The sequence below is a fragment of the Macaca nemestrina genome, chromosome 2, assembly GCF_043159975.1.
Source record: "Macaca nemestrina isolate mMacNem1 chromosome 2, mMacNem.hap1, whole genome shotgun sequence".
Taxonomy (NCBI): Eukaryota; Metazoa; Chordata; class Mammalia; order Primates; family Cercopithecidae; genus Macaca; species Macaca nemestrina.
The window spans coordinates 161351337-161366738 of NC_092126.1; the positions used below are offsets into that span (position 1 = coordinate 161351337).

At 36.1% G+C, this 15402-nt stretch overlaps 1 protein-coding gene across 1 annotated transcript in view; it reads left to right on the forward strand.

Annotated features, from left to right (window-relative positions):
• The window catches only part of LOC105470281 (karyopherin subunit alpha 1), a 90204-nt gene that overhangs the window by 37067 nt on the left and 37735 nt on the right, over window positions 1-15402 (forward strand). The window contains exons 3-4 of the mRNA XM_011722098.3: window positions 9941-10048; window positions 13448-13547. Of these exons, the coding sequence (XP_011720400.1) occupies window positions 9941-10048; window positions 13448-13547 (208 nt within the window). The remainder of the gene's footprint in view (window positions 1-9940; window positions 10049-13447; window positions 13548-15402) is intronic.

Consider the following 15402-nt stretch of genomic DNA (forward strand, 5'->3'; position numbering starts at 1 on the left):
AGCCTGGAGCTCCCATCTTAGCCTTTCGAGTAGCTGGGACTACAGGCCAGTGCCATGCTGCCCAGCTGATTTTTTGCTTTTTTGTAGAGGCAGGGTCTTGCTATGTTGCCCAGATGAGTCTTGAACTCCTGGTCTCAAATGATCCTCTGTCCTCAGCCTTCCAAAGTGCTGGGATTACAGGTGTGAGCCACCATGCCTGGCTAATCTATTGTCTTAACAGTTTTCAAATGTACAATATATTGTTATGAACTATAGTCACCTTGTCGTACAATAGATCTCTTGAACTTACTCTTCCTAACTGAAATTTTGAAGCCCTTCACCAACATCTATCCAACCTTTCCTGTCCCCAATCCTCCACACTTATTAACAACCATTATATTCTCTACATCTATGAGTTTGACTTTTTTAGATTCCACATAAAAGTGAGATGTTTATGTGGTCTTTCTGTATCTGCCTTATTTCCTTAACATAATGTCCTCCAGGTTCATCCATGTTGTTGCAAATGATAGGATTTCTTTCATTTTTAAGAACATTGATCTGTTTTTAAGAACATTGGTCTGTACCACACTTTTTTGATCCATTCATCTGAGATGGACACTTGGGTTGATTCCATATCTTGGCTATTGTGAATAATGTTACAGTGAACCTGGGAATGCAAATATCTCTTTGACATACTGACTTCCTTTCCTTTGGTTATGTGCCCAGTAGTGGGATTGCTGGATCATATGGTAATTCTTTTAGTTTTTGTGGAGCCTCCATACTATTTTTCATACTGACTATAATAAATTACATTCCCACCAGCAATGTGCAAGGGTTTCCTTTTCTCAGCATCCTCACCAACATGCCATCTTTCATCTTTTTGATGATTGTCATTCCAACAGGTATGAGGTAATACCTTATTATGGCTTCAATTTGTATTTCCCTGGTGATGAGTGATGGTGAGCATTTTTTCATATACCTATTGGCCATTTTATGTCGTCTTTTGAGAAATGTCTCTTTAAGTTCTTTCCCTATTTTAAAATCAGATTGTTTTCTTACTGTTGAGTTATTTTTGAGTTCCTTATATATTTTGGATAGTATCCCCTTATCTGATGTACGGTTTGCAAATATTTTCTTCCATTGCATAAATTCTCTTCACTCTTTCGATTCCTCTGCTGTGCTTTTTAAAAAGTTTGATGTAACCCCATTTGTCTACCTGCTTTTGTTGCCTGTGCTTTTGGGGTCCCATCCAAAAAATCATTGCCTAGACCAGTGTCAGGAAGCTTTTTCCCTATGTTTTACAGTTTCAGGTCTTACGTTTCAGTCTCTAATCCATATTGAATTAATTTTTGTTTATGGTGTGGAATAAGAGTTCAGTTTCTTTCTTGTGGACGTGGATATCTAATTTTTTGAGCCCCATTTATTGAACAGACTGTTCTTCCCCTGTTGTGTGTTCTTGGCACCTTTGTAGAAAAATCAATTAATCATAAATGTGTGGATTTACTTCTGGGCTGTTTATTCTGTTTCATTGCTCTATGTGTTTGTTTTCATGCCGAAGACCTTGCTGTTTTGATTACTATAGTGTGTAGCATACAGTTGACCCTTGAACAAGTCTTGAACTGCTTGGGTCCACTTAAATGCAGATTTTCCCCTGCCTTTACCACTTCTGAGACAGCAAGACCAACCCTTCCTCTTCCCTCCTCCTCAGCTTACTCAACTTGAAGACGAGAAGATGAAGGCCCTTATGATGATCCACTTCCACTTTATGAATTGTAACTATATTTTCTCTTCCTTACGATTTTCTAAATAACATTTTTTTTTGTAGCTTACTTTATTGTAAGAATACAGCATATAATATATATATCATGCAAAATGTATTAATTTAGTGTTTGTGTCATTGCTAAGACTTCCAGTCAATAGTAGCCTATTTGTAGTTAGGCTGTAGGGAAGTTAAAAGTTATATGCAGCTTTTTGACTGCATAGGGGATTGGCTCCCCTGATGCCTGTGTCATTTAAGGGTCAGTTGTATTTTGAAATCAGTCAGTGTGAAGCCTCCTCTGTTCATTTTTGCTCAAGATTGCATTGGCTATTTGGGGTCTTTAGTGGGTCTGTATGAATTTTAGGATTTTAAAAAATTTCTGTGAGAAATATCATTGGAATTTTGATAGAGGTTGCATTGAATCTGTAGATTGCTTTGGTTAGTATGAACATTTTGATACTGTTCTTCTAATTCGTGAACATAAGAATATATTTCTATTCATTTATTTCAGTTTATTTCATCTGTGTTTTATATAGTTTTTAATGTACAGGTCTTTCGCCTCTTTGGCTAAATTAACTCCTAAGTATTTTATTTTATTTTTGTAACCATCGTAAATGGGATTGTTTTCTTTTTTTTTTTTTTTTTTTTTTTTTTGAGACTGAGTCTGGCTCTGTCGCCCAGGCTGGAGTGCAGTGGCCGGATCTCAGCTCACTGCAAGCTCCGCCTCCCGGGTTTACGCCATTCTCCTGCCTCAGCCTCCTGAGTAGCTGGGACCACAGGCGCCCGCCACTTCGCCCGGCTAGTTTTTTGTATTTTTTAGTAGAGATGGGGTTTCACTGTGTTAGCCAGGATGGTCTCAATCTCCTGACCTCGTGATCCGCCCGTCTCAGCCTCCCAAAGTGCTGGGATTACAGGCTTGAGCCACCGCGCCCGGCCTGGGATTGTTTTCTTAATTTCTTTTTCAGATAGTTTGTTGTTAGTATATGGAAATGCTACACATTTTTGTTTATTGATTTTATATCCTGCAACTTTGCTGAATCCATATATTATTTCTAACAGTTTATTGGCAGAGTCTTTAAGAGAGTTTTTTCTATGTAAAATCATGTGTTCTGCAGTCAGGGACAATTTCATTTCTTCCTTTTTAATTTAGATGCCTTTTATTTCTTTCTCTTGCCTAATTACTCTGGCTAGGACTTCCAACACCATGTCGAGTGAAGATGGCAAGAGTGGGCATCCTTGTCTTGTTTCTGATCTTAGAAGAAAAGCTTTCAACTTTTCACTGTTTAGTATGATGCTAGCTATTGGCTTCTCATATATGGCCTTTATTGTGTTGAGGTAAATTCTTTCTATACCTGATTTGTTGAGTTTTTATGAAAGGATGTTGAAATTTGTCTCGTGCTTTTTCTGCATCTATTGAGACAATCATACGTTTTTGTCCTTCGTTCTGTTAACGTGATTCACATTCATAGATTTGTGTATGTTGAACCATCCTTGTATCCCTGAGGTAAATCCTTTATGTTCATATTGAATGATCCTTTTAATGTGCTGTTGAATTTTGTTAATACTTTGTTGAACTCCAGCACTGTTTATTGAAAACAGTACCTTTGCACCGTTGTATTTTATCCATTTCTTTGTCAAAGATCATTGTACTAGATTTATGAGGTCTATTTCTGGGCTCTCTATTCTGTTTCATTGATCTGTATGTCTGTTCTTTTGCCAGTACCACGCTGTCTTGCTTACAATAAAACTTGAAGTTGGGTAGAGTCAGTCCTCTAACTTTGTTCTTTTCCTTCAGTATTTTGTTGGCTATTTTGGATCTTTTGCCTCTCCATATAAATTTTAGAATCATCTTGGTGATAGAAAATAACTTTCTGGGGTTGTAATTGCATTAAATATATAGGTCTAGTTGGGAAGCACTGACATCTTGCCAATGTTGAGTCTTCCTGTATAGATAGGAATAATACCTCTCCAGTTATTTAGGTCTTTGATTTGTTTCATCAGAGCTTTGTAGTTTTCCTCGTAGAAATCTCATATATATTTTGTTAAATTCATACCTAAGTATTCTGTTTTTTGGGAGTGTAATGTAAATGACACTGTTTTTAATTTAAAATTCCACTTGTTCATTGCTGGTGTATAGGAAAGCAGTTGAATTTTGTATATTAACCTTGTATCATGCAACCTTGCTATAATTGCTTATTAGTTCCAGAGGTTTTTTTTCATTGATTATTTTGAATTCTTCATGTAGACAGCTATGTCATCTGAGAAAAACAGATGGTTTTATTTCTTCTGTTCTCATCAGCATGCCTTTTTCCCTTTTCTTGTCTTAATGAATCCATTAGGACTTGCAATACAATGCTGAAAAGGAGTGGTGAGAGGAAATCTCCTTGTCTCGCTCCTGATCTTAGCAGAAAAGCTTCTAGTTTCATACCATTTAAGTATGATGTTAGCTGTAGGTTTTTTCTGGATATTCCTTGTCAAGTTGAGGAATGAGAATTTTTAAAATCGTGAATGGGTGTGGGATTTTTTTTCATATGCTTTGTCTGCATCTGTTGATATGGTTGTGTGATTTTTCTTCCTTAGTTTGTTGATGTGATGGATTTTATTAATGATTTTCAAACGTTGGACCAGTAATTTACATCTGGGATAAATCCCACTTGATCATAGTATGTGATTCTTTTTATACATTGTTGGGTTTGTTTTGCTAATGTTTTGTTGAGGGTTTTGCACCTGTGTTCATAAAACATGTTGGTCTGTAGTTTTCTTATTATGTCTCTGTCGAGTTTTGGAATACTCTGATGTTGGCCTCTACCGAATGACTTGGGAAGGATTCCTTCTGCTTCTATCTTGTGTAGGAGATGATAGAGAATGGGTATAATTTCTTTCCTAAGTGTTTTATAAAATTCACCAGCGAACCCATCTGGTCCTGGTGTTTTCTGTTTTGAAAGGTTATTACTGGTTCAGTTTCTTTTAATACAGGCCTATTTATATTGTTTCTTCTGTGAGTTATTGGTAGTTTGTGGCTTTCAGGAAAGTGGTTCATTTTATCTAGGTAATAAAATTTGTAGCATTAGAAATGTTCATAGCATTCTTTTTTTAATTTAATTTTTTTGAGACAGAGCCTTGCTATTACCCAGGCTAGAGTGTAGTGGTGCCATCTTGGCTCACTGCAACCTCTGCCTCCCGGATCCAGGCGATTCTGGTCCCTCAGCCGCCTGAGTTGCTGGGATTACAGGCGCCTGTCACCACACCTGGCTAATTTTTATATTTTTAGTGGAGATGGGGTTTCACCATGTTGGCCAGGCTGGTCTTGAACTCCTGTCCTCAAGTGACCTGCCTGCCTTGGCCTCCCAAAGTGGTGGGATTACAGATGTGAGCCAGTATACTGTGCCTGGCCAGTATTATTTTATTGTCCTTTTAATTTTCATGAGATTTGTAGTGATTTCTTTCTTTGATTTCTGATATTAGGAGTTTGTGTCCTCTTCTCTTTTTGCTAGTCTGGTTGGCTAGAGGTTTATGGTTTAATTGATCTTTTCAAAGAACAAGCTTTTGGTTTTTATCATTGATTTTTCTCTGTTGATTTCCTGTTTTCAGTTACATTGATATCTGCTCTTATTTTTATTCTTCTGCTAACTTTAGATTTAATTCGCTGCTTCTTTTTCTGTTTTTTTAAGGTGATTGATTAGGTGATTTTAGATCTTTTGTCTTTTTTGGTAAATACATTCAATGCTACGAATTTCCCTCTAAGCACTGCTTTCACTTCATCCCACAGATTTTGATAAGTTGTGCCTTTATTTTCATTTAGCTCAAAATATTTTAAAATTTATCTTGAGATCTCTTTTTTGACCTATGTGTTATTAGAAGTGTGTTATTTAATCTCCCAAGTATTTGGGGTTTTTTTTTTTTTCGATTATATTTCTGTTATTGATTTGTAATTTAATTTTATTGTGGCCGGAGAGGAGACATTTTATGACTTGTTCTTTTGAATGTGTTAAGTTTTGTTTTATGGTCCAGAATGTGGTCTATCTTGATGAATATCTGATGTGAGTGTAAAAATGTGTGTTCTGTTATTTCTTCTGTGACATAATCTGTGGATATTCATTATATTCAGTTGATTGATGTTGAGTTCAATTATGTCCTTACTGGTTTTCTCCCTGCTTGATCTGTCCATTTCTGATAGGCGTTGAAGTGTCCAACTGTAATAGTGACTTCATTTATTTCTCCTTGCAATTCTGTCAGTTTTTGCCTACATAGACACTTTGTTGTTAGGCTTATGCACGCTAAGCATTATTATGTCTTTTTATCCTTATTTTTATGACCTTTTTATCCTTATTTTTATCCTTGATAAAAGTTACCCTTGATAACTTGCCTTATCTGCTGTGTCTGAAATTATTACAGATAACTCCACTTTCTTTTTTTGAGACAGAGTCTCGCTCTGTGGCCCAGGCTGGAGCGCAGGGGTGCGGTCTCAGCTCACTGTAACCTCTGTCTACCAGGACATGCACCACCATGCCTGGCTAATTTTTGTGTTTTTAGTAGAGATGGGGTTTCGCTATGTTGGCCAGGCTGGTCTTGAACTCTTGTCCTCATGTGATCTGCCTGCCTTGGCCTCCCAAAGTGCTGGGATTACAGGTATGAGCCACCATGCCTGGCCAACTCTTCTTTCTTTTAATTGGTGTTAATATGATATATATTTCTCCATCTATTTACTTTTAATCTGTGTTTTTATTTAAAGTAGATTTCTTGTAAACCACATCCAGTTGGTTCTTGTTTTTGTGATCCACTTTGACAATCTCTTTTAGTCTTTATTTTTTGCCAAAATGCTGATTTATTTAGAATATTGAACTGAATATTTCAGTCAATTAAATTAAAATCAGTGAAGGAATACATTGTATAAGCAAAATGATTTGCATTGTGGGACATACTGCGTACTTTCAAGGAATTGTGGGACTAAATGTAAAGGTGTAGAGTGATTATGTTGACAAATATAAAGGTATTTTATAGCTGACCTCTTCTGTTTCCTGCCCTTACCGTCACCCCTGCATTGTATGCAGGCCCAACTTCTACATGTCAGAACCTGTGTTTCTTTACCTGAGGACTTTCTGTGACCACTGAATTCCAATTACTGATTTCTATTTGTTACCCTTGTTTTTTGTTTCTAGTTATGTCTTTCACTCTTTTTCTGCTTTTGTGGTTTTATTTGAGCATTTTATATGATTTCCATTTTCTCTTTCTTAGCATATCAGTTGTACTTTTTTACTTTGCTTAGTGGTTGTCCTAGAATGTCCTAGATTGTAAATGTATATTTACAGCTACCTCAAATCTGCTTTAAAAAACACTATATACCTCTTCACAGGTAGTGTATCTTACTATGAGATAATCCTGTTTCTCCCTTCCATTCCTTGTATCATTGCTGTTACTCATTTAACTTATACAGAAATATATGTAATCTCATATATATTTACATTAGCATACATAATCAAATGCATTGTTGCTATTTTAAACAAAATTTTACCTGCTAAATCAATTTTTAAAATGTTTTAATTTTACATTCACTTATTCATTCTTTAGTGTTCTTCCTTTATGTAGATCCAAGTTTCTGACCTATATAATTTTCCTTTTTGCTAAAGAATTTCATTTAACATTTCTTGGAAAGCAGGTCTCCTGACAATAAATTTCGTTAGTATTCTGAAAAAAATCTTTATTTCATCTCTTCACTTTTGAAGGATGATTTTGCAAGGTTCAGAGTTTCTAGTTTGGTGGTTTTCTCTCTCAACACTTCAAATATTTCACTTCACTTTCTTCTGGCATGTGTGGTTATCATTCTTATCTTTATTCATGTGTAAGTACAGTGTTTTTCCCCCTGTCTTTTAGGATTGTTTTTCCTTTATTTCTGATTTTCTATTGTTTGAAAATGAATATCCCTAGGTTTAGTGGGATTTTTTTGGCCTTTGTCCAGCTTGGTGTTCTCTGAGGCTTCCTGTGGTTTTGTTCCCAGACCAAACTGAGGGTTGGGCTGCTATTTCTCGTGGCCCAATAACGAGATGGCAGATGAACTGGGGAGGAAGAGAATTTTTATTTTTGTAACCGGTTACAGGGAGAAGGCCTAGAAATTATTGCCAGACCAACTCAAAATTACAAAGTTTTCCAGATATTATATACCTTTTAAGCTATATGTCTACATGTAAGTGTGTATTTATCTGAAGACATAAGCGATTAACTTCTTTCAATCTCTAACTAAGGTCCGAGTCTTGAAGATCTTCCTCTGGAGTCTCAGTAAATTTACTTAATCCAGGTGCTGGAGTGATTACCCTTATCTTTTCTCCTGCTCAGGGAGGTTTGGGGCGTTCCTTCAGATCTCCAATAAACTTGTTTGTGGAGGCCTGGGGAGTTTCTCTGTTATGTTTTAAGGCCCAGGCAAAACTCTTGGTGGGCTTTTGTTACATTCCAGCCTTTGTATAAGGGCACTGACTTTTTTCAGCTTTTAATATTTAACTTAACCACTCAGTTAGTGCTGCAACAGTTGTTATGGAGCCCTGCATTAGTGAGCCGTGGCCTGCCAGTTTGGTGTCTGATACTAATTTGGGGGAAATTCTCGGTCATTATTGTGTCAAATATTTCTTTTGTTCTTTCCTCTCCTCCTGATACTTCCATTCCATGTTTATTATACCATTTGTAGTTGTTTCAGTTCATAGATACTCTATTCTACTTTTGTCAGTCCTTTTTCTGTTGTTGTTTTTTTCAGTTTTAAAGATTTTGAATGAGATTTCCTTAAGCTCAGAGATTATTTCCTTAGCTGTGTCTTTTTTACTAAAAAGTCGATCAAAGGCATTCTTCATTTCTGTTGTTTTTGATCTCTTGCATTTTTTAAGTTCTTTTTTAGAATTTCCATCTCTTTTCTTGCATTGCCTATCTGTTCTTGTATGCTGTCCACTTTATTCATTTAAAGCCCTCGGCATATTAATCGTAGTTTTAAATTCTTGGTCCGATAATCCCCATATCATTGCCGTAGCTGAATCTGGTTCTGATACTTGCTCTGTTGCTTTAAAATGTGTTTTTTATCTTTTAATATGCCTTGTATTTTTTTCTTGATAGCTGGACATGTACTGGGTAAAAGAAACTACTGTTAAATAGGTCTTCGGTAGGTGGTTTTAGTATTAGAGTAATGCTGATCTCCTAGAATGAGTTGAGAAGTACTATCTCTGCTTCTGTCTTCTGGAAGAATATGATTATGTGCTGATTAGTATTAAGTTAAATCTCAGAGGGAACTTCCTGTAGATCTTGGGTGTTCTTTCTATGTTGTACTCTGCCTTGCGAACTTTAGGTCTCTTGGCCTTCTCAGCTCTGAACTGTTAATTTCCTCAAATTCAAGGAGCATCTAAACTCTGTTTGAGTTTACCTTCCCTGCAGTGCAGCCTGGAACTGTCTGCGTAGTAATCTCAGGCAGTAATGGGGCTTATCTTGGGTGTTGCTTTCTGAGAGATCACTGCTCTGTGCTTCTTGTTGTCCAATGGCTGAAACATTATTTTATGTATTTTGTCTGTTTTCAGTTGTTTAGGGTGAGAGAGGGTAAGTTACTGTTACTCCATCATGGCTTGATGAATAAATGTGCTGCCCAGGACTCATAAGAATATAATGGTAATCACCCTAGTTGGCTGACTTTGGAGAGAACTAGTCTCCTTTGCCTATACAAATTAACGGGGCTGCTTTAAAGGTAGTGCTTAAGCAGTCATCATTTGTTGCCACTGGTTGCTGGATAGGTTGGGAAGGTCAGAAGCCTCAGTCCACCGTCTTTGGAGATTAAGAGGGAAGTATTAAGTCATTTGAACATCGTTTTTATTTTCATTTTCCCTGGTACGTTGTTAGGACTGTCCTGATGTATACTTTACATAAAGGGATGAGGAAAATGTCCAAGCATGACCCAGCTCCTTTTTCCAACCTTTTTTTTCATGTCATGTAGTATCAGCCCTCTCTTAGTAAGTTTTACCTTATCAAGTGTTGTTTATAACACATTGTGATAGTTAATTGTATTTGATTATAAGACTGTGGAGAAATCTGAAATGGTTACTCATCAGTAAAAGCCGATGACTTTAGAATTTTAAAAATTATTTTCAAAGACTCCACTTTGAATGGGGTGCCTAGTATTTGAATGTTGAACTCCCTTGTGTTAGAATTTACGTTTACTACCAATCTTTTATATTTCAGTTATTCAAGCGGAGAAATGTTGCTACAGCAGAAGAAGAAACAGAAGAAGAAGTTATGTCAGATGGAGGCTTTCATGAGGCCCAGATCAATAACATGGAGATGGCACCAGTAAGATAATGAACTCTTTTTGGTGTTTTTGTGATGAAGATATGAGATGTAGATTTCCTTTTGAGTTTTAAAAAAAGGTTAGATGGCTACAAAAAGTACTTGGCATTTCATTTTTAAAAAGAATATGCTTAATTCCATGGTTCATATTTTGGATAAAGTGCAGTTAAACTGTAAGGATTAATTCTGCTATAAAAACTTATAAAGCTAATTATAAGATAAAATTGTTCTTTAAAAGTTGAATAATAATAGATACCTTATTTATTTATTTATTTTTGAAGAGACAGAGTCTTGCTGTGTTGCCCAGGTTGGAGTGCAGTGGTGCAATCATAGGTCACTGCAATCTTGAACTCCTGGGCTTAAGTGATCCTCCTGCCTTAGCCTCCCAAATAGCTGAGACTGCAGGCATGTGCCACCATGACTGGCAAATTTTAAAAATTTTTGTGGAGACGGGATCTCACTGTGTTGCCCAGGTGAACTCTTGGCCTCAAGTGATCCTTTTGCCTTGGCCCCCCAAAGTGCTAGAATTACAGACTTGAGCCGTCACACCCAGCCATAAGAGATACTTTAAAGAAAATAATGATTTTTTAATTCATTTACAAAATTGACCTGTTTGTATGATTTAAAAACTTGATTCCACATCAGAACTGTTGGATTTTTCTGTTGTGAACCATTTTGTTACTTTTTTGAAGTTAACATGAAGAGATAAAAGTCATGCTTTATTTGTATGGATTAGACCTATCTAGATTTAATTTTTATTTATTCTTTCTGAGAACTTTTGTATATTAAAATGTTCTCTTCTCCCTCACCTTTTTTTTGGTAAATGGTGGCATACTATTCATGGTATTTTGTCGTTTTTGTTTTTATTTCATTTCATAGATCGCCAGTTTACATGAACCAACTTTCTTTGAGAGTTGGGGGGGGTAGTAGTAGTATTTCCTTTGTAATTCATACAGACATAGCCAATGCCATCATTTTGTAATGAAAGTTTCTAGGCCCTTCAGAAAGCTAGTCTTTCCAGTTTTTTAAAAGAGGAACTGTTAAGTGAATATAAAGTGTTTTATGGATTGTATTAGTCAGGGTTCTCCAGAGAAACAGAACTAATGAGAGAAAAAAATTTAGTTTAAGAAAGTAGCTCATGTCTTTGGGAGCTGGCAAGTGTGAAATCTGTAGGGCACACTGGCCCAGTATAAATTCAGGTTAAGGGTTGATGTTGTTGAATCCCTTTTTCTTCAGAAAACCTAGTCTTTGCTCTTTAGGGTTTCAACTGATTGGATGAGGCCAACTTGCATTATGGGGCCGTCTACGTCAAGCATACTGGTTTAAATTTTAATCACATCTAAAAATTAACTCTCACTGCAACATCTGGACTGGTGTTTGATTAGATAACTGGATACCAGGATATCATAATCCAGTCAAGTTGACACATAAAATTAACCATCATAGTCTACCCCTTGCCAGTTGGTATCCATACACATCTCCTTACACCATATACTTTGTCTCAAATAAAGGTAACAGCAAAGCTGTACCTTATCTAAGATTACAACATTTTTTTTTTTTTTTTGAAACGGGAATCTTGCTCTGTCACCCAGGCTGAAGTGCGGTGGTATGATGTCGGCTCACCGCAACCTCTGCCTCCCGGATTCAAGTGATTCTCCCGCCTCAGCCTGCTGAGTAGCTGGGACTACAGGTGTGCGCCACCACCCCCAGCTAATTTTTTGTGTTTTTAGTAGAGATGGGGTTTCACCATATTGGCCAGGTTGGTCTCGAACTCCTGACCTCATGATCCACCCGCTTTGACCTCCCAAAGTGCTGGGAATACAGGCGTGAACCAGCACATCCAGCCAGATTACAACTTTCTTTTGTGCAACTGAAAATACATAGATGGTTCTTGACTTACGAGGGTTCAAGTCAGGATTTTTCAACTTTACAGTGGTGTGAAAGCCATATGCAATCAGTAGAAACCATATTTGGAATACCCATACAGTCACTCTGTTTCTTATTTTCAGTAGAGTGTTAAGTAAATTACATGAGATAGTCAGCACTTTATTATAAAATAGACTTTGTGTTAGATCATTTGTTCAGCTTAGGCTAATGTACATGTTCTGAGCATGTTTAAGGTGGGCTAGGCAATGAAGTTTGGTAGGTTGGGTGTATTAAGTGTATTTTTTACTTACGATGTTTTCAACTTATGATGTATTTAGTGGGGCATAACCCCATTCATTGTAAGTTGAGGCACATCTGTAGTTACTCTGCAGAAGAGGATGCAAAATCTTTGGGTGATGTTCACTCCTGTCCTTGATAGCCTGTGACTTAAATATTATAATGTAAAGTTAACAGTACTTAAATAGTGTGATGTAAAGTCAGTACAGCTTGCTATAAGAGGATAAGAGAGGGAAGATAAAGATATTTGCTTAATGTGTATATATATATATGAATGTGTTTATGCAAACATATTCATAACAAATCATATAGAAACCTTTAGGAATGAGTCTTGCAATTTTGAAAATACTTTTCTGATTCTTGAGTAGAATGCTTCATATATTCCCCTATGAGGATTTTTAGATATTGCTTACCAGTCATCCAGCATTTGCAGCTTAGTGCAGCTTTCTTTACAATTCATCTTGTTGACTGTTACCCTTCATGAAATAAGAACTTTGTTTCTTTGTGACAAATAACCCTGAGAAGAAAATTAACTGCTAATACTGGGGATGAGTTATGGTGGGAAATGGAAACATTCTAATAAAGCAAGGAGGTAGTGGGAAACTGGAAAGTTTTAATATAACAAGAAATAAATTTTAAATAAGTTTAAGAGTCAGCTGTTGAATTTGGCAGTGGCTAGATTTATACAGGACCACTCTATATACTCATTCAATAAATATTGCAGAGCATTTGCAGTACACCAGCCCTCAGTGTGATAGAGTGGTAAGACAGACAGAGTCTTGGGCTTACAAGGAGGTTACAGTATACTGGAGGAACACAGAAAAATATCTGGGAGTGTAATAAGGGCTGGGCATACAATTGAAATAGGGTGATGTGATAGAGATAGAGTGGCTACTTTAGGCTTGGAGGTCTTGAAAAGCCATCTTTTAAAACTTAACATTTAATTTTGATAAAGAAGAGCCAACTATGTGATGAACAAGAAGGGGAAGAGCAATAAGCTCCTTGTCTTATTTACTAGTAAGATTACTTTCTACTGTGAGCTTTTTAATGATAGAGAATTTGGCTTCATTATATTATTAATCATCTTACACATTTCTAGATGTAAAGATTGTCCTACCTTTGTGTAACTTCTGGGGAAGTATGGTTAACTTAATGACTTGGCCATGATATCTGTTACCTTTGTTTCCTTTGAATTAAGGTTGATAATGTATTATATGTTCTTTTTGTTTGTGATCCCAGGGTGGTGTCATCACCTCTGACATGATTGAAATGATATTTTCCAAAAGCCCAGAGCAACAGCTTTCAGCAACACAGAAATTCAGGAAACTGCTTTCAAAAGGTGAGCTATGAATATGTTGAGTATATTTTTTCATCTCTCTACAAAATTACTTTCCCATAATCTGTTTTTCATACCACAGATAATTTGTTTTGGAGTATATTTATCAATAAAAGGATAAAAGCGTAGACATACATGTAATTGTGAACCATGCCTAAATTTTAAGTTTCCTGTGTATTTGTGGGATCTTACCAGGATCAGAAAGCAAAATTATTTTCATTTTTGGGTTATTTTATAAAAGACCTTATAGAGAATAGTAGTCAGTATCTCATGTTAATTCAAATTGAGAGAGTAACTTTTTTTTATAGAGTAACTTTAAAAATATTACTTGAAAGGGCTATGATTGTTGATTTTAATGTCAGCAATTTACCACTGAAAGTTAAGAATGGATTTACTGGTGGGCAGGGTGATTACCTTTTTTTTTTTTTTTTTTTTAAGACGGCTCTGTCACCAGGCTGGAGCACAGGCTGGGCACAATCTCAGCTCACTGCAATCTCCAACTCCCTGGTTCAAGCAATTCTTTTGCCTCAACCTCCTGAGTAGCTGGGATTACAGTTACATGCCACCACGCCCAGCTAATTTTTGTTTTTTTTTTTTTTTGTATTTTTAGTAGAGATAGGTTTTCACCATGTTGGCCAGGATGATCTCGATCTCCTGACATCGTGATCCGTCTGCTTCTGCCTCCCAAAATGCTGGGATTACAGGCATAAGCCACTGCACCCAGCCAGTAGTTACTTTTTTTGGTATAATTAGTGTAGAATGGAATCTGATATTTGTTATCAACCTGGGCAAGTAAAAAGAATTCTGAATCAGATTATAATGTTGGTAGTAAATACTTAAACCCTCCAATATAAAGTTATGGTTGTTTAGAGTCATTGGTGATTAAAAAAAATTTAATATATCCCTTGAGGTTAAGTGGAATAAAAAGCTACCACTATAGACGAAAAAAAATTGTCTTTTGCAGACTGCTTATTAAAAATATTTGAAGGAAATGTATACTTCCTCACCCCTTTAAAAAAAGTCTTATCTCTTTCAACATGCTAAGCCTAATGGTTTTCTTCTGTAATGTGCTTTTTTTTTTTTTAAGGGCTTTCACCATTCTACTACCTTCCTGCATGTATTCTAGTTTGCCACCATCCCTCTTAAAAATGTGGTAACTAGAATCCAGTATTTCAGATATGTTGTTATTTATTTAGGGTATGGTGAGAGGTTACCTTCTTTGCCCTAAGAGTGTCTATTTTGATAATGTAGTCCAAGGTAGCTAGTTATTTTGATAGTCGTGGCATAGTAATATTTTGTTGAATTTTCAACAAACTAAACTCCCTAGTGCTTTTCTTTTTGAACTGTTGTAGGTTTTGTTTGTAAAGTCATGTAGATTTTTTAAAATTGTGTTTTAAACAATTTAGATGCTGAACTTTGCTTTATTTCTGTTTTTTTTTTTGTTGTTGTTGCCTATTCTGACTTATTGTTGTTCTTTTTCTGTGTTATTTCTGTAACTCAGCATATTAACTAGTTTATTGTAATCATCAAATTTGTTTTTTGTGTTTACCTGAGTGGTTAATAGAAATGTTGAACCAGGTAAATGGCATGTCATTAGAGTCCTCTCCAAATTAACATTGAACCGTTAGTCATCTCTTTCAGTAAGGCCATTGACTTGGGTAAGAGTCTCCCTAGTAGTATTGTGATCTAATTGCCGGTTTTCTGGCATTGCCACATGCATATTATCAGTAACTTTGTCAGTCTCTGACTGAAGTTATTAATCTGATTGTCTATGACATTTCCTTCCTATTTGCCTTACAAGTTTTGATTGAGTGACATCATTTATAGGATACTGTATTATCATGAATGAAAGTGAGAT